This window comes from Lissotriton helveticus, chromosome 5_1 (assembly GCF_964261635.1).
Source record: "Lissotriton helveticus chromosome 5_1, aLisHel1.1, whole genome shotgun sequence".
NCBI classification, from domain to species: Eukaryota; Metazoa; Chordata; class Amphibia; order Caudata; family Salamandridae; genus Lissotriton; species Lissotriton helveticus.
The window spans coordinates 705,028,077-705,052,938 of record NC_136065.1 but is presented as its reverse complement, the minus strand read 5'-3'; the positions used below and the strand labels follow the sequence as shown (position 1 = coordinate 705,052,938).

Sequence of the window (24,862 nt, the reverse complement as noted above, 5' to 3'; positions counted from 1 at the left end):
AACATTGATCCATGAAGAGAATATTTGTACTCAATGCCATGTCTATGTCAAGTTAACGAAAATAACAGAGTTGTACAGGGATTGTGTGGCTACAGTTACATGTTTAACATTTCTTGTTGGTGTGACATCAAGAAACAACAAAGGTGAGTCCAGCAAACTTTAGGATTTTATTCAGTACTGCAAATCAAGGTTCGTGATCACTCCATTCCCTTACCTCTGAATCCTCTTCATCTGAGAACAAGCCTTTAGTGTGTGTTTTATTGGAAGGATGCAATAAAGATTTGGATTCCTCTGGTGAAGGCTGTGAAAATTTAGAAAAAAAACACCAGCTCATTAAGTACAATTCAACAACAATACTGCAAAACCTTTCATAAATCACAAGTGTCTATGATAAAAAAATACAAAGCTAGAACTGAACTATGGAAGTCCTTTTCCTACCTCCAAGAAAAAAAAGAATCATAACATTACCAGATAATAAACATTATATTTATGTGTGCACACTGTAATCTGCTTATAAAACACTACCCACAAATGTTGCTTAATGACAAGGACTACTAATGTTGGACACACACATATAGCCACTTTCTTTTTTATGGGACTCGGTGATTAGCACTATGCTCATGACATACAGGGTAATGTAGCACAAACACCACAAACATAGCCACAAGAGCTATGAAATGCTCCAACATGTAACAGGACTAACTTCTACACACAAATATCATTATGCATAACATGTTTTGAGTAGTAGGTTTTTATTTTTTTCCTAATGAAATCAGGAAGATGCCAAAAATATTTGAGTCTAATATAGAGGTGGGTCCAGATCTAGAGTTGACAGATCAAGAAAAGGAATGGTAAAGTGTTTCTGCCTTTTTTGACCTTGGGAATGTCCCCTCTTGCAAAGGTCTCATCTCTATAAACTTCCAACCTCCAGTGATGGTATAAAGGTTAACCAAAGAGCATTTGGTGGCACCAGAAAGCTCTGCACAAGATGGCTGCTTCTAGTGAGTGTATCTATGCAATCTTGGATTTTATTGAATAATTCTAACAACAAAAATAGGAGAGTTCACTAAAAAGATACATCACAGAGAATGAGAATGGTTGATGGGCTGAATGAAATACCATTCATTTTTAAGGAAAAGTACCTTAATTGACCTGATGTGCAGTTTAATGTCTAATGGGGAGAGTACACAGGAATGGCCTCTTGGAAATCACTGCAGCATTTGACAGAACAAGCAGGGTAATAAGAGCAGATAAAACCCATATACCAGACACCCCAATAGGGGTAACTATGCAGCCATCCTAAGCATGATTAAGAGCATCTTTTGTAATTTAGTACTAATAATGTGGAGAAGTGTGGCTCAGGGGTTAGAGGCAGCAGACCCGGAAGCTGAGATCGGTCCTGGACCAGGGTTCAATTCCCCGCCTCGGCGGGGTCTTGGGCTAAAAATTCCACGGACTCGACAATTCTCGCCCCGGTGCCTCCTCGACTCACGGGTTCACACTCTGCGACTCTGGGCAATAGCTTGCTTAATCTCCACAAAGGCCCCTCGTGGCGGGATGCCTGACTTTCACCTTGTGGATACCCTGCTATCTCATAGGGGAATACCAGGAAGGGTTCCCTAAGCAAGCGCCGGGAAACCCACTGCGGGTAGCTGTGCGCTATATAAGCTCAACTACATTTACATTTACAATAAGGCAAGGAAACCCAGAGTGCTCCATGAACTTTATGCTGCTAAACCAAGATCATATTTGATAGAATAATGTAAGGAATGAAAAAGGCACCAAAGCAGTAAATGAATCGCAATTCTCTTAAGACAACCTCAGCAACATACAGTAGTTGCCACTGCCCATAACGGATAACAAGCCCGAAAAGATCTGCTCATCACACGTTGATTGGCATGGGATTGAAAAAGCTTGCTCTCCATTGCCAAAATGGCAGTTATAACCTTTTTTTGGGGGGAGGGGTAGGGGGTACTTCTTTATAATATTTTGAATGAACTAACAACAATAAACGCCCCTCCATTCCCCCGACCCCACCGGCGACCCTCTGTATCTCACATTCCTGTTTGTCAAATATATATTAACTCTTACAGATGTGAGTCTTGTCCAGGCACTAATGGATCCTTATTTGCCACAATTGGGTTGGTAGAGCGCAAAGTTATCAAATGACCAAGTGACTTCACTAGGGTAACCGCTTGGGTGCGTTGCTACTACCCCCTGACTAGGTGACCTCCATCTTCATCTGTCATTTTCTTTAAAGTCTCTGCAGGGTCTCTACACATTCTCATATTTTCGCGGGCAGCCCCGTGCCTGGTACTCCTTTTTTACGCCACCATGCACCAGTCAACATTCTGTATCTAGTGCTGTTACTTGCAGGATCGACCCAGTACCCCACATCAAGATGACAGGTCTGCGTGTCTCTATCAGTGAAACATTACAAAGCAGTAGGGTATATATCCTATTTCCTGTGTTGCTTATTTGCATATTTTAATGAGCGCTTTTGGGGGGCCCTGGTCTGCCTCTTTTTGCATAGGTCCCTCATATTGCTACCCTGCGACATTGCTCTCCTATCTGCCAGCAGGGACGGTTCAGATTGGTCTGCAAATGCTCACTGGTTTACCAGCCAGAGCTGTTTCGCCCAGCGGTAAAGTCGGAGGTCTGGCTGTGCTATACTGCGCTCATACTGTAAGTGTAGTCAGTGCTATTCTAGGTGCGCCCCGTCTCACAGCTAAGAGCAAGTGACAGCATTGACTGCAGCGAAGAAAGAGTCTGGGACCTCAGAGAGGCAGTTATAATATTTCTTGATCATAAATCTGTCTATAGATGGCTGCCAGTAAATTCTGCAGAATGGAGGACTGATGGCGTACAAGCAACTGCAGAGTACTGCAGCCTCTGTTTAAAAAAGTACAATACAAGCACTGATAAACAACAAATTCGTCCTCCTGGGTAGGCAGTTTCAGCCCTTTCAGAATTTTCAGTCTACTTGAGAAGGTCTGAGAAGGACTTGTTCCAATGTTTGGTGTCAGGGGTATGAAGAGAATGTTACTTGCCTTCAGAAATGCTCTTTCTGGTAGAAACCCTTTCAAATTGCAAACTGATCACCTTTTGAAGGTTCCCCAGCCATCAGACTGAATCCAGAAACTTTTCAGCAGCACTTCTGTGGGCCGGAAGGTTGCACTGTGTGGCTCCACAATAATGCCGATCTGCTCTAAAAATGACATGCAGGGACTATATAGGTGCCACTCCCACAGGCTGAAATCAAGACTTTCTGGCCCTCAGACACAAAGCCCCAAAAGCAAATAGGTAGACAGTGTGCAGATTCTTAGACTTGGGATTTTATTAATGGATAGAGTCCAGTCACAGAAAGGGGAGGATAAAGAGCTTTTCCAAAGGTAAGTATCTTGTTCTTTTGATAGGCCTCTAGCCTCAGATTCCTCACCTTTTGATTAGATACCAAAACAATACCTATCCGGAGGTGGGTCAGTGAATAGACTCAAACTAAGAAGTTTTTCTACCAGCGAACCTGACAACCAGGCAATAATGCTTTGTGAATGTATGGCGAGAAGCCCTAGTAGCCGTCTGGCATATCTCTAGGACAGGGACACTGCATTCCAATGCAGTCGTAGCAGCTTTGGCCCTAGTAGAATAAACATGCAGTCATTCTGGAGAGTGCTTTTTAGCCAATGCGTAGCAGATCTTAATGTAGAGCATGATGTAGAGGGAGATGGTTCTCTTCTGCACTGCCTTGCCTTTTTTCGCTCCAGAGAATCCCATAAACAGGTCATTGTCTATAAGGTGGTCTTTGGTAAGATAAGTGTAGAAGCTCAGTGTTCTTTTAGGGTCCAAACAATGGCGTCCCTCCTCCTCTTAAGAGGGGTGAGGTGGAGTGTAGAACGTCAAGAGGGTGATGGTTTGGCCAACATGGAACAGCATCACAACCATTGGCCGAAAAGAAGCTCACGTCCGCAGTACCAGTTTGTCTAAGATGAGGGTAGTGGACAGTGGAGAGACACAAAGCGTCTGAATCTAAATCACACCCTGTACGAAGGTGTTAGCGATTAGGAACACAGCCTTCATGGTAAGGAGTCACAAAGGACAGCTGTGAAGTAGCTCGAACAGAGGGAACATCAACTAAGTAAGGACCAGATTAGAGTAATTTTGAATCATTACAAAAGGAGAAGGGGAAAACGTGTAGTGGCCCTTTCAGAAATCACCTTACAACAGGTGACTGAAACAATGAGGGCTGATCAGGCAACTGCAAGAGGGCCAAAAGGTAGCACCAATGAGCCGGCAGGACAGATGTATGGAAAAAGGCATCCTGCATACCCAATGCCATCATCCAGTCTCCAGGGTAGAGGGCAGACAAGACTAGGGTCAGGGTGAGCGTTTTGAATTTCTCCTTCCGGAGGAAGATGTAGAGAGGGCATTGAATAGGCCGAGAACCTCTGTCCTTCTTGGGCACCAGAAAATTGCGGGAATAACAACCACATCCTACTTCTGGTGTTGGTACCCTCTTTACTGCCCCTTAGGCCAAAAGGGCTTGCTCTTCGGGTCTCAAAATAGAATCTGCTACAGGACAGAAATTAACAACAGCAGATCCTTCTGGGACATCATTTCACACAGGATCATAGAGAGCATGAATACCCACCATTGTCCTATTGAGACCAAGCAGTGGGTAGACACCTTCTCCATATTTTATGCCCATGAAACCTCCCTGCATGAAACCTAGAGGCATTACTGAAGATGCATCACATCCAGCCCACTGGAAGATTACAAAGTCATCCTTCTTCAGTTTAGAAGATGCCCTCTCTGCTATTAATAGCCTCAAGTCAGCAAAAGCTTCCGGAACAGACCGATTACCGGTTAACTTGTATAAACCTGAACCACAGATATGAGCTAGCTAGGTTAACCCTCTGTCAAATGCAATAGCCACTGTGGGAGAAATACCATAAACATAGATGGGGGTGGAAATAATTCCAGTTTTTAAGTAGGGAGATGTCGGCAGTCGATCCAACTATAGGCCAATAAGCCTAATAGACTTGCAGAAAGTCTTTTCAAAGCAGATTCTTGATAACTGCAAAATTGGATAGATAATGAACAGGTGTTGTCCCCACTTCAAGCTTTCGAGCTAAAACAAGTATCTTAGACCAAGTCTTTAGGTTTGTTCTTAGTGACTGGAATTATCCGCTGCTCAGCAACCAAAGATTTTATATGGCCTTTATAGACTTGCAGGCTACATTTGATCTTGTTCCCCAAAAGAATTTCTGGACAGAGTGCTCATAGAAATGGGGGCTCCTGGTGGCTTGATCAGTCTCATTGCTAGATTACACAAAATAAATATGCCCAGGTCCATTGAGTTAGCAGGGGCAAACTGACTACTTGCATTACCATTCTTCCCAGGGTTCATCATGAGTGTGTCCTCGCCCCCTACCCTGTTTCCCCTGTATATTAATAATATGGCATGAAAGAATGATTCTCCCATCTTAAATGGGGGAAAAAACCTTATACCCTTTTTTGCTGGTGATTTGCTTCTTATCTCAAAAACCCCTATGGGTCTCCAAAACCTGACTGGTTTAGTTCCTTTAATTCTGCATGGAAAGGGGTCTTAAATTTAATGCGTTAAAACAAAATGCGTGGTTTTTGGTAAAGGCACAACTAGAAGTAGAACTGTAAAGGTTGCCAGCAAACCCTTTGAAAGGTTTTCAGGCATTGACTATCTGGGAATCAAACTGTCTGACAAGCTCAAATGGGAATCCCAAATTAAAAAAAGCTCCCTCCTAATATCCAAAGTGCCAATGCCATACTAAAAACAGCATAAGAGGACACATCCCAGCTCAATTTCACCAGCCCTTATGGCATATTGAGCTAAAGCTCTAAGTGCAGCACTTTTTGGAGCGGACGTTCGGAGTTATACTGACACTTAGAAGCTGACTATTGCCAAGAATAATCTTTAAGATCACTTATCTCGGTTCCGACCAGCACTCCTCATCTTGCTCTGCCTTGATTAGGCATAAAATGTATTTCGGATGTAGCACAGTTGAACCCATTACATAATGGATTTGCATCTGGTCAACACTTGAGCTACTAGAGTATAGGGGCACCCTAGTGGATCTGATGAAAATGGGCAGTGCCATGAAGGTTCCTTGGTTGCGTTTTGTCTTTAGCTAGTTTAAGAAAGTAGGCTTACTCAAATTTTGGAAGGATTCTGGAAAAAGTCAGAGACTGCTCTTTTGAAATCAACATATTGGGCTTACTTGTATGACCAACAAACTACAAAGGGTACTTATGGGCAGCTAGCCAAACAGTTTATTGATTTCAAAACAAGCTTGCGCTTTGAAATATTCATAGACTGCACCCCATGCCAAAAGCTTATACGTGAGGTTCCAATTAGACAGCTTGCCCCTGAAGGCATTCAGCAGCACAAGAAAAAAAGATCAAGCCTCCGACATGGGTCCAACATGTATTTTGGCCCCTGGAACAGAGGAACACATGTTGTTCTTCTGTTCGGGGGTCATGCCAAAAGTGGATACACCTGGTGTGCCTGAATTTGGGGATCAGCCGGTTCTCAGTTGCCCAGCAAATTTTCAGATCTGACATTTCTGGTCACCCGCTTCCTATTCAATGTTCGGTTCAGACGAGCGAAGTTCTTGACCTAATTATATTTTTTATTAGTGGTACTTAAAAGATCGAGCCACCCTACCAGTTTTTAATCCCAGTCAGCTTTTTTGAGCAATTTGTTTGCACTAGTTGCGGAAACCTTTTTAAATGTATAAAATAAGGTTTCCACAATTTTGCAGGTACCTGCATTTTATCAATTCTTGCACTATGTTGTGTTGTACATTTAGTTTGAATTCTTTGGGACATGCTGATCTCTCGATGATTTTGCACTTCATGAATTCTGCATTGTATTAGTATTTGCCATGCTACATTTAAGCAGTTGATTAATTTGGTCTTATATTTCAAGGATCACTTTGTACATATGAAGAGGATGTAGTACTTTCCAGTTCTGGGATACTGTGTGACTATTCAAGTCAAATGTAATGATTAATGTAATGAGACTCAATCTTTTAAAGTTGTATGTTTGATATTTATATAATTGAGTTTTCATATCTTACTCTGATGTTTTATTGTACACTTTTATGGTTATGTCAATTGAATAAAGTATTTTGATGATGAGGAAAATGAGGAGATGGTGTTCTGTTGGGGGGTGGGGGAGGTGGTGGAAGATGCTGCCAGTAGGTTCTCCCTCTGCTCCAGCTGGACCCTCCGATCCTGTCTAGACTCTGGTTCTTGTTCTGAACACGCTTCAGGCGCCACAACCCTTGCCGGTTCCGGACATGTCGACACCAATGCCGACTTCACCAATGCTGACTTCACCAATGCCAGAGGAGGCAGACCCTATAGTTCTGCCCAGCACCCGTCTGGTAAAGTTGCGCCTGAGTCTACCTTAAACATAGGCATTTGATGGCTATTGTGTGTCAGTTTAGCATAATAATACATTTGCTTCCATTCCAGAGAAAAAGTGGGCATGTCAGGTGGATTTAAATATATCAGACTAGCTAGTGGGACCTGTTTCACTGAAACTCAGATCCAAGCAGTTTCAATTCATGATGAACACTTTTCTGCTGCAATGCAATGCAGTTAATCCAATTCAATTCTTGGTTATGCAGTTAATTTAAATAATTTCAATGTATGCAATTTATGAAACTATTATATAAGAACCTTAAAAGTATCAGTAAAAATTCACAGTATCAGCAATTCATTTTTTACTCTCCCACTAATTAATTGAGAAGACCTATATTTTGTGATACCTAGACTGAAGGTTTCTTTCTTGTTTGACTAACCCAGGAAACACCATACAAATATATATGATTGAGTCAGGTATGAAGTATTCTTTTGCGATTTTCTCAGACAACTGGACATGTGAAGAATGTATGAAATAGTATTTCTTTCTTGTAGTTGCAGATCCTGCACTTGCTATTGGCAACTAGATCTATCCAAAAGGAATTTGAATCACTGAAAGGGATTTGTCCAAATTTGTAAGACATCAATTTATACCCAAGACAGGAGATTTTTGTGAAGGCGAGCCTGCCATCGGTTTAGGCCATAGCGGTTCATAATCATTAAAGCATGAGATCTTTTACATAAGATAATTTTATCTTGAACTAGGAATGCAATTTTAAAGGATTTGTTTACAATTTACTTGAAACCACTTAAACTTGACAACATCTGTCACATTTAATGTAGTTTTAGGTTCTTTAAAGCTGTTTCCAGGTAACAGCCATAAGTTGTTACTTCTAGCCTTTATGATTTCTGTTCATGTCAAACTATTTGCTGTATAAAGGGTGGTCCGCCCTTAACAATTTCGAATAGGTGAGTTGGAACATCAACAGTTGTTTTGCTATGTCAAATTCTACACTTACTTGCACATGCAAAGCTTTTAGGCCAGATGGAATAGTCTATAAATCTTTTAAGGAATAGTGTCCTGCAATGCGGCATCCTTTACCATTAAATACTCTGTTGTGGGAGAAGTTTGCAGCTTATGACTTCTAAAATACATTCCAATGAAAGCCCTCCCGATTTCTTTAATAATAGTTTAAGTTCACGTCCTAGGGAATGGGCTTTGGCTATAACAAATATGCATTCTTACTTTTTTTCTGGAGTACATATCAAGTCAAGTCAATGTGGTTTATTTTCAATCTCTTTGCTGTTTACTATAAGGACTACAATGAATGTTTCAATTCCTTTTCCTATGTATCAATTATAAGAAAGTGAACCATTATTTGGGGTGGGTGAGTGCGCATCTCTAGGAATCATAACATTTCTTGTCAAGAAGAACACTCAAAGTCACTAAATTAACCTGAGTTTAACCCCTGGTCGTTAGGACACAGAATTGTCAGACTTACCTTAAGGCAATCTGTAAAGTCAAAACACCAAATAATAAAAATTCTACACTAAATTAAAAGAAAACAGTTACATTCAATTAGAAAAATGACTCCAGAACGACATAAATCAAATAAAGTGAACCAAAGAGATGAATTTTTAGGTAGAAATAGCACAGAGCACCAATGATAGTCCATGAAATTGTTAGACCTAGACATTAGTGGTATTTGAAGCCGACCAAGATAGTGCCCTGATTGGGTACACAAAGTGGACTGGCTCAGGTGAAAATCTGGAAGTCAAAAAGTTAGTTAAAAAGTCCCACATGCAAAAGGGGATTATGGCCTAGTTTATATATTGGCAGTTATGTATACTCTGTTACAACGGCGCCAGAGTATACATACCGTCAAGATAATAATCCATCCGCCAAATTCAAAAGTGGGCAAACCGCAGGTTTAATCATGGTGGAGACTTCTCAGCCTCCACCATGATTAAACCCCTCCAACGGCCCTGCGGAGTCAGGTCTGCCTTAGGCAGACTTCTAATTCCATTCACCTAATTTAGAAGGGCAGAATTAGAGGTCAAAGTCAAAGTCAAAGTTTTTATTATGTTTTGGCTCTCAATGAGGGCCACATAAAATTAAACACACCATTATACAATAGAAACCGACAGAAAAATATGTAAACATACTACATAAGAAACGAAAAAACAAAAACACTACAGTTATCAGCTCTTAAAGTGAACCTCGGCAACATCCCAGCAACATCAATAAATATTTAAGAACCCTTTAAAAAATTTCAAAATTCTACAACAAAACAGTTCATTAGGAGGGCAGTAAAGTGCATGTAAAAACAATTTAGCATTTGCAATTCCCAATTGTAAACAAATAGGTTTAATCCACTTAAATCGCAAGGAGCGTAAAGCAGGACAAATAAACAAGACGTGGTTACGATCTTGTACAGCATCATTACAAAAGTTACATATTGGGGAACCCCCGTACCACTTTGCTAAGAGTGAATTAAGAGGAAGCAAATCATGTCGTAGGAGGTACCATAGCCTACGAACTCCATGAGGAATATTCCAGATCAGATATTGTTGGGCCAGCTTGGGGGTGTATGTTTTTAGAAGAGGTTCCCTGTCATATAATCTGGGTTGGGCAAGGGTATCCAGCCTATAACATAGCTCCCACGATGCTCTTTTTAATGTAGCTTTAAGTTCTGAGGGAGTGAGTAAAAATAGGATACTCTCATCCAACTCTAACAGGGCTACTGCTTTCCTAAAAATTTTTAATAGAGAGGAAAAGTCATTAAGATTGCCCAGTAGCTCCTTTTTAATAAGTTCTCTTAGGGTACCAGGTTTTCCTCTAGCCAAGCAGGCTACCCATCTTACCAGGGCCACCAGTCCCTGTGTCCAACAACTTCGAAGTCCGAATTCTAATCTACATGAAGAAGTAGAACATGCATTACTAAGCGATGTGATTTTCCGAAGTACCCGTCCTTCCATTTTTTGAAGGAATCCCCAATGTTTCAGCTCTACTAATTCAATTCCATATAGGAGAGTAGCTGGCACTTTTGCTTTAAAAACTTCCAAAAAGAGTGAGAAATGTCTCTTCCCAGTGGCGTTATATAACGAACATAACCCCATACCATGGGTCAATGCTTTGCGAGAGTTATGTTCGATATGGGGAATCTCACTAAGATTCGCTGATATTATTTTGCCTAAAAAAGGGATAAGTTTTAACCACGTCGAGTTTTTGCCCCCCAATAAACCACTTATAGTTGCTAGACCTACATTTTCTCTTACCAAAGATACACATGATTTTACTTTTTGATGTATTAATTTTCATATGGTGTGCTACAGCAAATTCATTCAATGCAAGCAGACGGTTAGATAAACCCTTCGGGGTCAAATCTAAAACAAGAATATCGTCTGCATACATTAGGATAGATATAGCAGACCCTCCAATTTTCGGTGCCACTCCCTCACAGGATGAGATAAAGGTTGGGAGGTCGGCCATATATAAAGAAAACAATATAGGCGCCAGTATACACCCTTGTTTAAGGCCATTCTGGGAGGGGATGGATGAAGTGAGACCCCCTTCGCCGCCTTGTAGCACCTTACACCATGTGTTCATATGCAGAGACCTAACCAATGCAAGTAAGTATCCTGGCATACCCAATGCCGCCAATTTTCTCCACAGCGATGGGCGGTCCACTTTGTCAAACGCCGTGGAGAAATCAATAAATGCGGCATATAAGCCACCATCGCGGATACATACATACTTGTCAGTGATCACCTGCAATAATGTCAGGTTATCTAGCGTTCCATGCTCTTCACGGAAACCAGTTTGTTCCATTGGTAAAATCTTATTAGTTTCTGCCCATTCCGTAATTAACATTAATATACATTTGGCGAAAATTTTTCCTATGGCATCTAAAAGAGCTATTAGACGATAATTAGATGGCAGTTCCCGATCCCCCTTTTTAAATATAGGAATTAATATACTACCCCTCCAGGAATCAGGGACAGTTCTTGTTAAAAAGCAAGCCTGAAATATAGGGAGAAGAATCCTACTCCAAGTAGAGATATCCTGCTTAATTATTGACATGGGGAGTTCGTCTGGACCCATGGCTCCGGTAGAGCGCATACTCATTATCGCGGAAACTATTGTTTTTTCAGTGGGGAGTATAGTTTTTTGCATACCATTTAAATCCAACATACCTATATCCTCCAGTACTTCATTAGGAGCGTATAATGCAGTTACAAATACTGTCCAGACTTCTTCGCGAATGGCTATAGGACGGGGACGGGGAGTTACTATGGTACCACAGCCTTTCCTTATTAGGGAATTAGAGGTCAGTTTTCACTGCTCGTCACCACCAGGAAAACCCTGCCGATAAGGATGTAGTGAAAACTTCTCACTGCTCCCCTTTCACGGGAGAGGACTTCCATGGCAAAAAGAGCATTTGTTTTTCCAAAAAGAAAAACCCGGTTTGGGATTTTCTTTTTGAAAAGAAAAAACAAAACAGTTTGTTGCAGGGCTTCTTCATGTTAATAGAGTCCTGCAACAAACTGTAAACAGGACTGACAGAAACCGCTGTGACTGCAGTTCCTGACAATGCTTTAGAAATGACTGCCAGCTTGCTGGTCATGTAGAAATTTGATGGGCATCACCTCCGTCAGTTTGACGGTAATTTACCCTGATGGGAGATTGGATTTACCACCATTACATAAATTAAGCACTTAGTCACTGTTTTGATGAAAAACATTGGCATTTATTTCAAGTCCCAAAGCAGAAAGGACCACTGTCACTATCTGAGAAGACAAATCCTTCCCGTTTGCACCGCGGCTAAAATTGTAACTGCAGATGTGGAACTGAAGGCCAGATACTTGAAGTAGGTTGGTCCCAATGCAACTTTGGAGATTCCTTGCTGAAAGTCCAAACATAAAATGGGACTTAGTTTATTTCTGAAGTGCTGGGATCCATAAGTGGGACAAAGGTGAAATTCAATCCAAACTGTGGAACTGTAATTCAGATAAATTTTCTGGAAGGTTTCATTGAAACACTGGAGGAAAAGTATCCAAACCTTTTTCTGGTGCTGAAAAAACAACCACAGATCTAATTCGCCAATGGCCTCATCGCAAGGCCTTTAGCAACTCTCAGGATGTTAGGCAGAGGTCAACAGCAAAGCGCAGTCCAGGTCCAGTTGCCACCGTAGCCACAAAGCAGGTCAGCCAACTGATGCTCGGACTTCTTTGTCTTAGGTATAAGAGACGGCACCACGTACAGTCCATCAGGCTCCTCTTAGGTCAAAGATAGCAGGTCTAATCCTCTTCTGATCTTTTGCAGTTCCAGCAAGTGTTCTAAGGATGGTGCCTCGGGGTCCCACATTTATACCTGGCACTAGCTAGTGGGTGGGAGTAACTTCTGGGGTCTCTATAGCCAATGAGCTAAAAGTTCCCTTTGGAAACCCTACCCACTTTTTTCAGAAGTTCGGTTTGCCCTACTGCAAATAATCCCACAATGCCCCTCACTTTCAAAATCTAAGATGGAGAAACCTTCTCCCCTTGTGCAGAACCAATGTGCCCACACAGAGGTGTGGCCAGGGTAATAAACGTTACTCCCTTCGGTGGTCACTTCAAACCGGTTTTGTGGGTAGCTTTCCTCCTACTGGGTCTGGTGCCAGCCTGACTATAGGGACAAAGGCTGAGGCTTTTAAAGTGTCACCTACCATATGTCTGTGAGAGGGCAGTCCCCCCTTGAAGTTAATGAAGTTCTTGGGCTCACCCTAACTGATCTTCCTGCTATGGGAAGAAAGCACCTCTCCACACCAAGGCCATTGAGTCTGCTCTGGGAGCAGTTTCCACACTTCTTTCAAACCTTATTCAGGTCAAGTACAGGCTAGGCAGTGGCTGACGAGCTAATGCTTAGCCTCCAGTAGCTTCAGGCATGGTTATGATAACTTTCTAAAAGTAACATTTTGAATATATTTAATAAACATTCAGTGTCACCACTAGATTAATACATCTATGAATGAAGTCTATAGCTGCTACATTTCAAAAGTTATAGATTAAATAATATATTTTACAATTGGTCTTTCATATATGCCAGTTACAGCCTGACCAATGACAATGTTGTTTCTGAGCCTAGAATGTTACAATTGCAATGTCTCAGCCAAATCTGGTACCTTGTGTAGTTTCACTGCTCCTGGGTCTTCAGGAAACCCAGCATGAAGCCCGCAGCTGCGACTGCATTCCTTCATGCGCTTGTGCTCCAATTTGCTGCTCCTCCAGCTCTAAATTGGCAGTCACCTGCCTGAGCATTTGCAGGTGCCTTTTAAAGCTGCTCCACAGCAAGTACAGTTCAGGTTTTTGTTTATGTCCCTTTACGTTTTCCATCATGACTGTTCTCTCTGGTTACCCAATCCGTTCTGATTCCTGTTGTGTGATGTTTGATGCCATTTCGCTGTACTGTTCTTTTACTATATAAAGGCCTTAGGCTAGCTGGAGGGTGCATCACAACATAGATGTGGACCTTTGCTTCATGGAGCTATAGGTTAGTATTTTTCTGATATTTTACCATCCCATTTCAGTCTCTCTAGGTTTTTGTTTAAGGCTCATTGATTACCCTTAGGTAATTACACAGGTCAAAAGTGGCACCTACACTTTCAAGTACAAAAAATGCTTGTGGCAAATGGTCACTTTGAGTTCCTTTGCCTAGTTCAAAATTAGTAATGTAATTAAATAATGACATACTTTCTAGGGTACAATACAATGTGGTGAAAAAGATGATGTTCTTGTAGGTAGTTCATTATTTCGCTGTTAACCATTTATTCTATTAGTTTGGCAAAAAGAGGGCGTAAGGAAACAGACTGATTTCCAAGCTACCAGAAACTTTCCGGAAAAGAGCAAGGAATTGCATAAGGTGGTCAGTGTGGGAGTGGTGTTAACTTTATTCAGCTGTTGCACAGGGCAGGGTTCTAGAGGAGAAGTAGAAGTTAGTGAGGCCACTTTCTTTTCCCCCTCATTTAATAGTAATAGTCTCAAAAACTGACTAAATTTGCAATACTAAAACAAGCATTGGCATAGCAAATAGGTCTCGCCTTTGGGACCTTATGCATTCAGCCAGAACCTTTGGCTATGTTGTAGAGCATTGTGGCTGCAGCACATCATGTGGAAAAGATATAATAAAAAGTGTTAAGCATTTTTGTTACCTTGATACAAACCAAGACAACATTATATGCAACTGAACAACTTGATTAGAAAAAGATTTTAACATGAAAAATGTCTTCTAGTTTTTAGTACTTGCACTGCTGGCAACTTCTTCCTGCCCGAGTGTATTTTTTTGAGTGTATGTTGCATTAGGTGCAGTGTAATTATGTGGCATGTAATTATGTGGCACTGATGGGATTATGTAGAGTGTATTAATTTTGCATTGAGTAGAGTCTAATTATGTGGCGTGTAATTATGTGGTACTCAGTGGTATGTGTAGAGTATTTATGTTGCATTGAGCAGAGTGTAATTATGTGGCGTGTAATTATGTGGCACAGTAGTATTATGTAGAGTGTATTTATGTTGCTTTGAATAGAGTATAATTATGTGACGTCTAATTATGTGGTACTGAGTGTTATTATGTTAAGTGTATTTATGTTGCATTGAGTAGAGTGTAATTATGTGGCATGTAATTATGTGGCACTGAGTGGTATTATTTGGAGTGTACGTTGCATTGAGTGCAGTGTAATTATGTAGCATATGAATATGTGGCACTGAGTGGTATTATGTGGAGTGTATTTATGTTGCATTGAGTAGAGTGTAATTATGTGGTGTGTAATTATGTGGAGTGTATTTATGGTGCATTGAGTAGAGTGTAATTATGTGGCGTAACTATGTCGCACTGTTTCACCCTTCTAGTTTTGTCTCTGTTGCTTCCACCCTCCGCCGGCTTCCCAAAAAAACAAAAAACAAATAAAGGAGGTTTCACACTTTTTTCTTCATTTTGTATGTAGAGGATGCTGTAAAACAAGGCTAAAAGGAATTGCCAAAGCCGACAGTTAATTGGCTTAAAAGTAAGGCAGTAGAATTAGTTGAGATGTGATATTATGGGCTGCTTTTAATGAAAACCCCTCCTTTTAAATGCCCTTCCTTTTCAATGCCCTCTTCTTGGGAGCCCCTCTACATTTTACAAAGGGAAAGACGGTCTGATCCTCTCCTGGGAAAGGTGGCCTAATGCTCCCCCACCAGGAGTGAATGGAAATATCTATTGCGCGTCATAGAAGTCCGTAGACAGTAGAAAGCCTCCTTACAAACTATAAAAGTGCTACAGAGCCTCAGAGGTAGCAATCACTATATAAATGCCAATAATATTCAAGAGCTGGCAGGTCTGCATTCCTCCTTTACGGAGTCTTATCCTGGACAAAAACAATCGACACACCTTAAGAGCTGCAGCCTCAGGGTTAGTAAAATCGACACATGGATGTCATCCATACTGATGTCTACAGTATCAAAGCACTGCAAATCCCAGGTGTTACTATAATCCAATTTATGCTATTCAATTTGATTGCGTCAATAGTATGGCAAATTGAATACGCTTTGTCATAAATCACTGCATTTGATGACGGTGAATGTCCAACTGACTGTGCCATCATTCATATTTATAAAATGGAAGGGGAATATAGTGCAGATTTTTTCTTATCTTGCCAGACAGTCATTAATGTGACGAAACAGTTGTTTACCTAATGTTGGGGGACCTGTACTAGAACTGCCAGCATGACGCGGAAGGAAAACACGAATACTAAAAAAGAAAGTGTTTTTCTTTGCAGCTATTCCTGAAGCCCTAAGGTCTTTGTTAATGTCGGCCAAGCCGCGAAATAATCTCAGCGTGATACAGAAAATTTGGAATGTGTGCAATCTCAGCCAGTGCATGACAAGTCATTTAAAATAATTAAGTCAGCATATAACGTTATATTTTCATACATGAAGCACAGCAGCAGAGCCCGGCACTCAATATTTCGATGGCGCTGAAGGCTTACTTCTGTCGCACATACAGGAGAAGCGAAGAACGCATGAGTAGGGTGGGTTAAAGTGGGGGGTAAGGGAGGAGTGGGTGAGTGAGCAGAGGGGAAAAGCAGCTCACGATGGAAATAGAAACACAGGGGTTGGGGATGGACCCACATGTAGAAACACACGATGGAATGGGGCAGAGAGGGGGGAATACAGAGCATACGTGTGAGGGAGAAGCGTTCTAGAGAGCGAGCAGCAGGCAGAGGTGATAGCAACACTGGGAGCAGGGAGAACACAGAGGCTGGGGAGAAGTACCTGAGAGAACAAATAACCTGAGTCTGGAATGCAGCCTGCCCTCCATCTGGCACACTGCGCGCCGCTGCTGCTAATTAAAAACAGATGGCACCCGGCCGAGCTGCTCGCTCCCAAGCTCCCTAGGCCAGGGGAGAGAGAAGGTGGGACATGCACCCGCCTTTGGCCAATTGTGTGCTGTCTTTCTTAGAAAGACGCATGCAAAGGCCAATAGCAGGGGATGAAAAAAAAAGCACATGCACGAGCGTGTGTTCAGAGTTTAAAGTCCCTACTAAAAGCCTCGCAGCGCATGGGCGCTGGCTCAGGCAAGACCTAAAAAAAGAGCTGTTGCAGGACCAGAGTGTGAGTAGTGGTAGAGGCTGTAGGGGATCCTCATACTGGAAACTTAGTGGTGGTTACACGTTGAAAACATATTAGTGTGTATTAACAGAACTTTGTGCAACATTCCACTGCTGCTAAAGAGGACAGTGTCTTAAAATCTAGACTCCATTATAGTGACAACTATGTGTACTGATAAATTATCAGGTGAAGATTAAGCCTTATGGGAGGAAGAACATTGTGTTACCTAAATGAAAAGTACAGATTATAATTAAAAATCAAGCACAACATGATTGACTACTTCATGAAGTTATTGCTGAAGCAGATAGTACCTCCAGGGGGAAGAGATAGTTTTGTAAAACTGGAATGAGGGAGCATATTAACTTGCATTTGCTCACCCACTGTTGCAAATAACACTCTGTTTGACACGTACATGACTATAACTTCTTGCCAGATATTACCAAAATCCTCCATTACACTTTCACACACTGTATAATACAATTTAATGAATTCAACAAACAAATACAAGTTTACAAGTTGTTATCTAACCTGTGCATAACTACTAATCTCACCATACACACTTTATCATTTAGTGTGTGTCTCTCTTTAAAACAATGACCAGTTTCTATTGTGCCATGCCAGCCAGGAAAGGACCATGTGGTCTAGTAAGTTAGCAACAAAACTAAAAGTTATCCTGATAAAAGTATCTGGATGTTGTGTTTTATTTTTTTTAGAAATGGGTGTCTCTAGTTGGCAGTGGCTTGCACCCTGTCTAAGTAGGGATCCTTATTCTAGTCAGGGTAAGGGGATTACACAGCTAAAATAACCCCTACTCACCCCCCTTGGTGGCTTGGCACAAGCAGTCAGGCTTATCTCAGAGGCAATGTGTAAAGCATTTGTACACAACACACACAGCAACACAGTGAAAACACTACGAATTGACACCGCACCAGTTTAGAAAAATTACCAAGCTTTATCTGAATAAAATAAGACCATAACGACAAAAATCCAACATACACAAGTAAAGATATGAATAAACTAAGTTCCTTGAAAAGCACAAATCTAACAGTTGAGTGATGCAGCACCAGAAAGACCAGCAAAAGAGTACGTTTGGAAACAAAGGGGTCTCGGGGACCTTGAAATGAAATACGAAGATGAGGTGGTTCCGCAAGTTGGTGAGACCTTGAACTCACATGCGTTGCAGGTTAATTATCATGATGTCGAAGTCAGGAGCACTGGTGTTGGCAGGCATCAGGGCTTTGATGTCGTCACAGTTGATGTGTCGTGCTCCTCATGAACTGGAACACAGCTTCAGTGCAGGCAAGGCGTTGATGCAGACGCGTTGTTGTCAGTAGACCCGGGGCAACGATGTGAGACAGGACAATGGTCTTTGTGAGTGGTGCCTTCAGCCACATGTGCCGCAATGGCATCGATGATGGTGTGAAGTGTCATCGTCGGTGAGGTCGGGCTGCTTTGTCATTGCCGTCGATGAGTCATGCTTCTCACGAGCAGTAACCACAGCATGGGGGCCGCAGTGGTGTCAATGACTGCATCGGGGTTGCTTTTCTGGGATTTACAATACAACAACTCAGTTCCAAGGGCCCAGGACTAGATTTGGCACCACTTGGCAATGCAGAACTCACAGCAGAAGAGTCCCAGTGGTGGAACAAGATGTGGATGAAGTCTTTGATCTCCCTGAGACTTCCAACAGGAGGCAAGTACATACAAGCCCTTGGAGAACCTTAGCAAGTAGGATGTAGAAAGCAAAGACTAGTCCTTTTACTGTCCAAGACAGAAGCAGCAAACAGCACGCCAGCACACCAGCACAACACAACAACAAGCAGAGTGGCAGTTCCCTTCCTACAGATTCTCCAGCTCTTCTTCTTGGCAGAATCTCCTCTTTATCCAGAAGTGTTTCACAAATGTGGGATCAGAGGTCCAATACGTATACCCCTTTCTGTCTATGAAGTAGGCATGCTTCAAAGAACAGTCTTTGTAGTGTACAAGATCCTGCCGTGCCCTGACCTGGCTCCAAACACAATAAAGGGGGGTGGAAACAGCTTTGTGTGAGAACAGGCACAGCCCTTTTCAGGTGTCAGTGCAACTCCTCCCACCACTCTAGCTCAGGAAAATCCATCAGCCTGGTGAAGGGCCAATGGGATATGCAGGGCAGGGCACACCTCAGCTCCCTTTGCGCGACTGCCTAGAGTGATTGCACAAAGTTTGGGGAACTAACGGACAGATTCCCCGTTGGCAGAGGGGTGAGGCAGGGTTGTGTACTGGCACCAACCCTGTTCTGCCTCTTTGTCAACGGGCTAATCGCCCATCTCAATGGCATCGAATACACCGATGCTCCCAAACTGAACGGCAGCAGGGTACCTGCAATTATGTTTGCAGATGATACCCTGCTGCTGTCCAAAACCCCCATGGGGATACAGAGGATCCTTGATTCTTTTGTGGTTTTCTGCACGGAAAGGGGGTTAGAGATCAATGCTGTAAAAACTAAGTTCATGGTCTTGAACCCAACCCAAAGATCACGCTTGAACCCCTTGCTAGGATCATCACGTCTAGAGAGAGTCTCCACCTTTGAATATCTGGGTGTAACGCTGAATGAAACCATGTCCTGGGGTCCACACCAGACTAGGGCTTACCTCAAATTAGTGCAGACCACAGGTGGTATCCTACGGATGATGAAAAGTTCAACATATCGACCACTGGGGCCGGTCATCCAGATCTATAGGGCACAGGCTAGGGGTGCTACTACATATGGGGCGGAATTGTGGGGGCATACACCTGCCCCCAATTTGTCTATAACTGAGAACAAATTTATTAGACAGATAGTTGCACTCCCGCCTAGCACACCCCTCCTCCCTTTGAGGATGGACTTGGGCCTGAGACCCATAGCAGACGAACTGGGCCTCAGACCCATAGCCTTCTGGCGAAGGTTATGGAGCAGTGAGGAACTTTCTCCCTACAGGGCAGAACTGAGGGAGTTTCTAACCCACCCCAAAGCCCTACAGATTCCCTGGATAAAATATATAAAAAAGTCCTGCGTGAGAATGGGGTTCCCAGATCTATGGTCCGATCCAGCTAATGCGTCACTTAGGATCCCACGAAGAGTTTTGGCCAATGCTTATTATGAACAGAAACTGGCTATGGTCTTAGATTGCCAGCGCGAGGGGTCATTAACATCTGTATTTACACAATGCAAGGATTCTTACAGGCTGGAGAGGGTCATGGATGGGATGACTCCCGTGTTGGCCAGGAAGCTATTTCTCCAATGGAGATATGGCACATTGCCTTTGCGGTCATATACCAGCTCCTGGTCTACACCGCCCTCTACCAAGAAATGCTCGGCATGTACCTGTGATGAGGAAAGCGACCTACACGTGGTCTTGTTTTGTCCAACTTACAAGGCCGCTAGGAAATATTGGCTTTTACCCCTTATTAGAAACTTTGGTTGCAGGGAATACCTCCCGATGTATAGAATTTTAAAAACTGATGTTTCGGGACCAACGGTGTTTGCACTAGCCAAATTCCTTACAAATGTCTGGCATACCCGCACCCGTATTTTAAAGTCGCAGTTGACCACCTACTTACAAGAATATGAATTTTAATGTATGGCCTTTTATCTGCTTTTCTTATGAAGTACTTATCTTTTATGGTGGAAAGGTTTACTACTGTATTATATGTGTTTTACTGCATACATTGATGGTCTTACACTGCTTTTTTTGTGTTGTACTGTATATCTTTGATGGTCAAATTGGCCGAAATAAAGATGAAAGAAGAAGATTGCACAACCAGCCCAACTGTCAGTCTAAATCAGATGTGTGTTGCACAGGTAGGCAGAGGCACAGAATGGTGAAGGAAGAAAATGCCCACTTTCTAAAAGTGCAAAAAGAACAATTGGTTGACAGAATGCAGAACAATGACATACATTTACCCCAGTACAGAGAACTGGGCCTAATCCATCGTTTTTGCTCCCTATGCCATTCCAGTTTGAACCCAGCATATGCAAATCAGTCTTGGCCCTGCTCTCTATGGGAACAGCTCAGCCCAACAGCCAGGCCAGGTCCTCCCTGGACTGGAAACAAGCATCCTAGTACCGGTTTCGGGTACTAGGATGCTTGTGTTGCAGGGGTAGGCAGAGGCACAGAATGGTAAAGGAAGAAAATACCCACTCTCTAAAAGTGCAAAAAGAACAATTGATGGACAGAATGCAGAACAATTTCCTGCCAGTTCCTCCCTGGACTGGAAACAAGCATCCTAGTACCGGTTTCGGGGATTCACCCTCATCAGCCAGGCTAGCTTTACTCCAGTGGCATGGAGAGCACAGGACCCACGTCTGGGCATACCCATCCCACTCGGGTTGACAAATGCAAAAAGAACAATTGATGGACAGAATGCAGAACTATGTCATACATTCACCCCAGTACAGAGATCTGGGCCTAAATCCATCGTTGTTTTGCTCACGAAGCCATTCCAGTTTGAACCCAGCCATATGCAAATCAGTCTTGACCCTGCTCCCTATGGGAACAGTCCAGCCGGAACTGCCAGGTCAAGTCATCCCTGTAATAGAAACAAGAATCCTAGGTCCGATTTCAGGGGTTCACCGCTCATCAGCCAGGCTAGCTCGACTCCAGTGGCATGGAGAGCAAGTGACCGACGTCTAGGCATACCCGTCTCACTCGGGGTGACAAATGCAAAAAGCACAATTGATGGACACAATGCAGAACAATGTCATACATTCACACCAGTACAGTAAATGTGGCAACACGTAATTTGAAATCAACTTCACTAAAAGATGTATTTTGTAATTGTGAGTTCAGGGACCCCAAACTCCAAATCTCCATCTCTTCCCAATTGCAAGTTACACTTATAAGAATTTACAAGGCAGCTCCAATGATAACCTATGGGAGAGATAAACCCTGCGATCGTGGAAAACTAAAATAGCAGTATTTCACTACCAGGACATTTAAAACACACCAGCACATGTCCTATCTTTTAAATATACAGCACCCTGCCCATGGGCCTACCTTAAATGTAGTAAAAGGGAAGGCTTGCCAGGTTGACATGGCAGTTTAAAACTGCGCTCACAGACGCTGCAGTGGCACGTCTGGGACATGGCTGCACGGCTACTCATGTGGGTGGCACTATCAGTGCTGCAGGCCTACTAGTAGCATTTGAATTACAGGCTCTGGGCACACACAGTGATTTTTACTAGGGCCATGTCAGCAAATCAGATATGCCAATCATGGATAACCCATCATAATCACAATTTATACCAGAGAGCATATGCAGTGGTAAAGTTCAGGAGGCTTAAAGCCAAACACTGCTCAGGCAAAATGTTTGGGGGTAACCTTGCAAAAAGAGCCAGATCCAATACTTTTTAAAACTATTACTCTTATTTTCAGGGAAACAAAGAACTAAATGAATGATTTCCTAATTCCCCATGATCAAACATGATTTGTGCCTTAGGGTTTACCCACCATTACCAAATGTCACTCCCAATTGAAATCACATTTTCTCACTCTTGCTAACTTAGCAAATTCTGCACAGTAGTAAATTAAAGAGAACAAAACTCCACTTATCTTGATTCAGGAAATTACACTTTATGCTGTCATTAACTTTCACTCATGATCCTGAAAAGTTTGGGCACCTGGGTCGCATATGTTAAAATGGTCAGTTATGCTGAACAGGCAGCATCTTTCGCCCGAAGTATACAATTAATTAAGCACTTCCATTGAGTAATCAAGAAAGTACAAGATTATATAATATTGGCATTGTGGAATGTCCTCGACAGGTTAGGCTTACCCCCTTACTTGTTGGCTTTGCTTATAAAATTCCACGAAAACAACTTTGCTCAGATTAGGTGGGGTGTTCAAGGGGAAAAAACATCTAGTATCCCTGTAAATAGGGGCATCCGCCAGGGATGTGTGCTTGCCCCCACTCTGTTCTCTCTTTATGTCAACGGAGTGGTGGAGCATCTTCTTCAACATCCATCAGATGCACCTTCCCTGGCTGGGAGGAAAGTTCCGACGCTCCTATTTGCGGATGACACCCTTCTAATCTCAAAATCACCAGCAGGCATTCAAAAGTTGCTTTCCAGGTTTAAGGCCTTCTGCGATACCAGGGGCCTGTCTATAAATATAGGCAAGATCAAATTCCTTGTCCTTAATCCCCCTAGGAAATCTGTTGCCCCTCCTGCTTTAGATTCTGTTCCACTTGAAAGAGTCAAAGAATTTGACTACCTGGGCATCCGACTTTGCGACACTATGAGTTGGAAGGCACACCACCAAAAGGTGTTTCTGACCCATAAGAGGGTCGCAGGCGCCCTGCTCAAAGAACAACGTGCCTCATCTATAAAACCTATTGGGGCACTATTAGACATTTATAGGGCAAGGGTGGTGAGTGCAGCTTTGTATGGTGCAGAACTGTGGGGCATTCAGAGAGTTGACACCTTATCGTTCCTCGAAAATAACTTCCACAAAGATCTTATGAAGTTACCCCACAGTACCCCTACAATTCCACTCTTGCTAGATGCAGGCACGCGCCCAATATGTGAGCAAGTAAGGCTACGCCCCCTTTTATTATGGGCCAGGATATGGAACGTCCCAGAATTGTGTTGCTACGCAGATGCCTTAGGTGAACTCTTATCCCTTTCGGGTTGGCATAAGGTACCCTGGCTCAGGGAGGTAAAGTGGCTTCTCTATGAGTTGGGGTTAGGAGACGCGTGGGTTAATAGATCAGCACCGTCAAAACAATTATTAAAGAAGGCTTATTGGTCATGGGTGGATAACGAGAGACTGTGCAATCCTAAACATTGTAAATCTGTTGCCCAGTTTTTGCTAGTTAAGGAGCTCCCATACAGGGAACCCTATCTGGATCTAATCCATAACTCGGGCGATAGGTCACTGTACTTCAAATTCAGGGTGGGAGTACTCCCTTTAGGGTTGCTAACTTCCACCTGGAAACCACCATTACAAACTGCACCTTATTGTCCCTTCTGCGACTCAAGGGTTGAGTCTGTTGCTCATCTATTGTTTGAGTGCTATGCCTACGTGGTGCCAAGGTTGAGATGGTTGAAGCCTTTATATAGGAGCTTGGGCACTAGATCACATTTGGAAGCCTTACGTATACTGCGTACCGATGCCCGACCCTTTTTTGCCTGTTGTATGGCAAAATTTCTGGGCTGGGCTTGGCGAATAAGAACTGCAAAGAAACTGTTGATCCAGTAATGTGTTTTTTGCCTGTACCAGTTTTTTATACTATGCCCAATAATGTATTTTTTATTTTCGTTGTTGATTCTGAAGGGTTTTTACATTGTGCATTGCTAAAATTGTTTTTTTTATTGATGTAATGTATCGCTTTTATGATATGGTTTTATATCGAAATAAAGCTTCCTAACAACAATATTGGCATACCAACCCTTAAAACTAACTAACTAACTAATTAACTAACTAACTAACAGTGAATAGTGAGAGTTTTCTGTGGCAGAATTGAATATGCCCCACTATATCAGGGAGTTCAGCGGTATAAATTTAAGGGATGTAATATTATTAAGGAAGAAGTCCATCATCTTAATTAGGTATGATGGTCCTATTAACCACCCAATATGTAATGATGTGTGGCATCTATAACAATATAAGCTACTACAGTTGTATATCCTGAAAAAGGTGGCTTATTACATGACCTCCATTCTAGCAAGCATGCATTGTTCACTGCTTGATGACTGAGCTTTTTTATATGACATATTGGTATCACTATGGATATTAGTTTTTAAATATAGGAGGACCTTGAATTTTTCAGTATTTGCATTTGTTGCTAGTAGGTATAAATTATGGAGTAGATT

The 24,862-nt window shown here is 42.4% G+C and overlaps 1 protein-coding gene across 3 annotated transcripts in view; it reads right to left on the bottom strand.

Moving 5' to 3' along the window:
• The window catches only part of LOC144754851 (WASH complex subunit 2-like), a 770,229-nt gene that overhangs the window by 500,766 nt on the left and 244,601 nt on the right, over positions 1-24,862 (bottom strand). For all 3 annotated transcript variants that reach the window (XM_078643106.1, XM_078643107.1, XM_078643108.1), the window contains exon 16: positions 215-301. In XM_078643106.1, the coding sequence (XP_078499232.1) occupies positions 215-301 (87 nt within the window). The remainder of the gene's footprint in view (positions 1-214; positions 302-24,862) is intronic.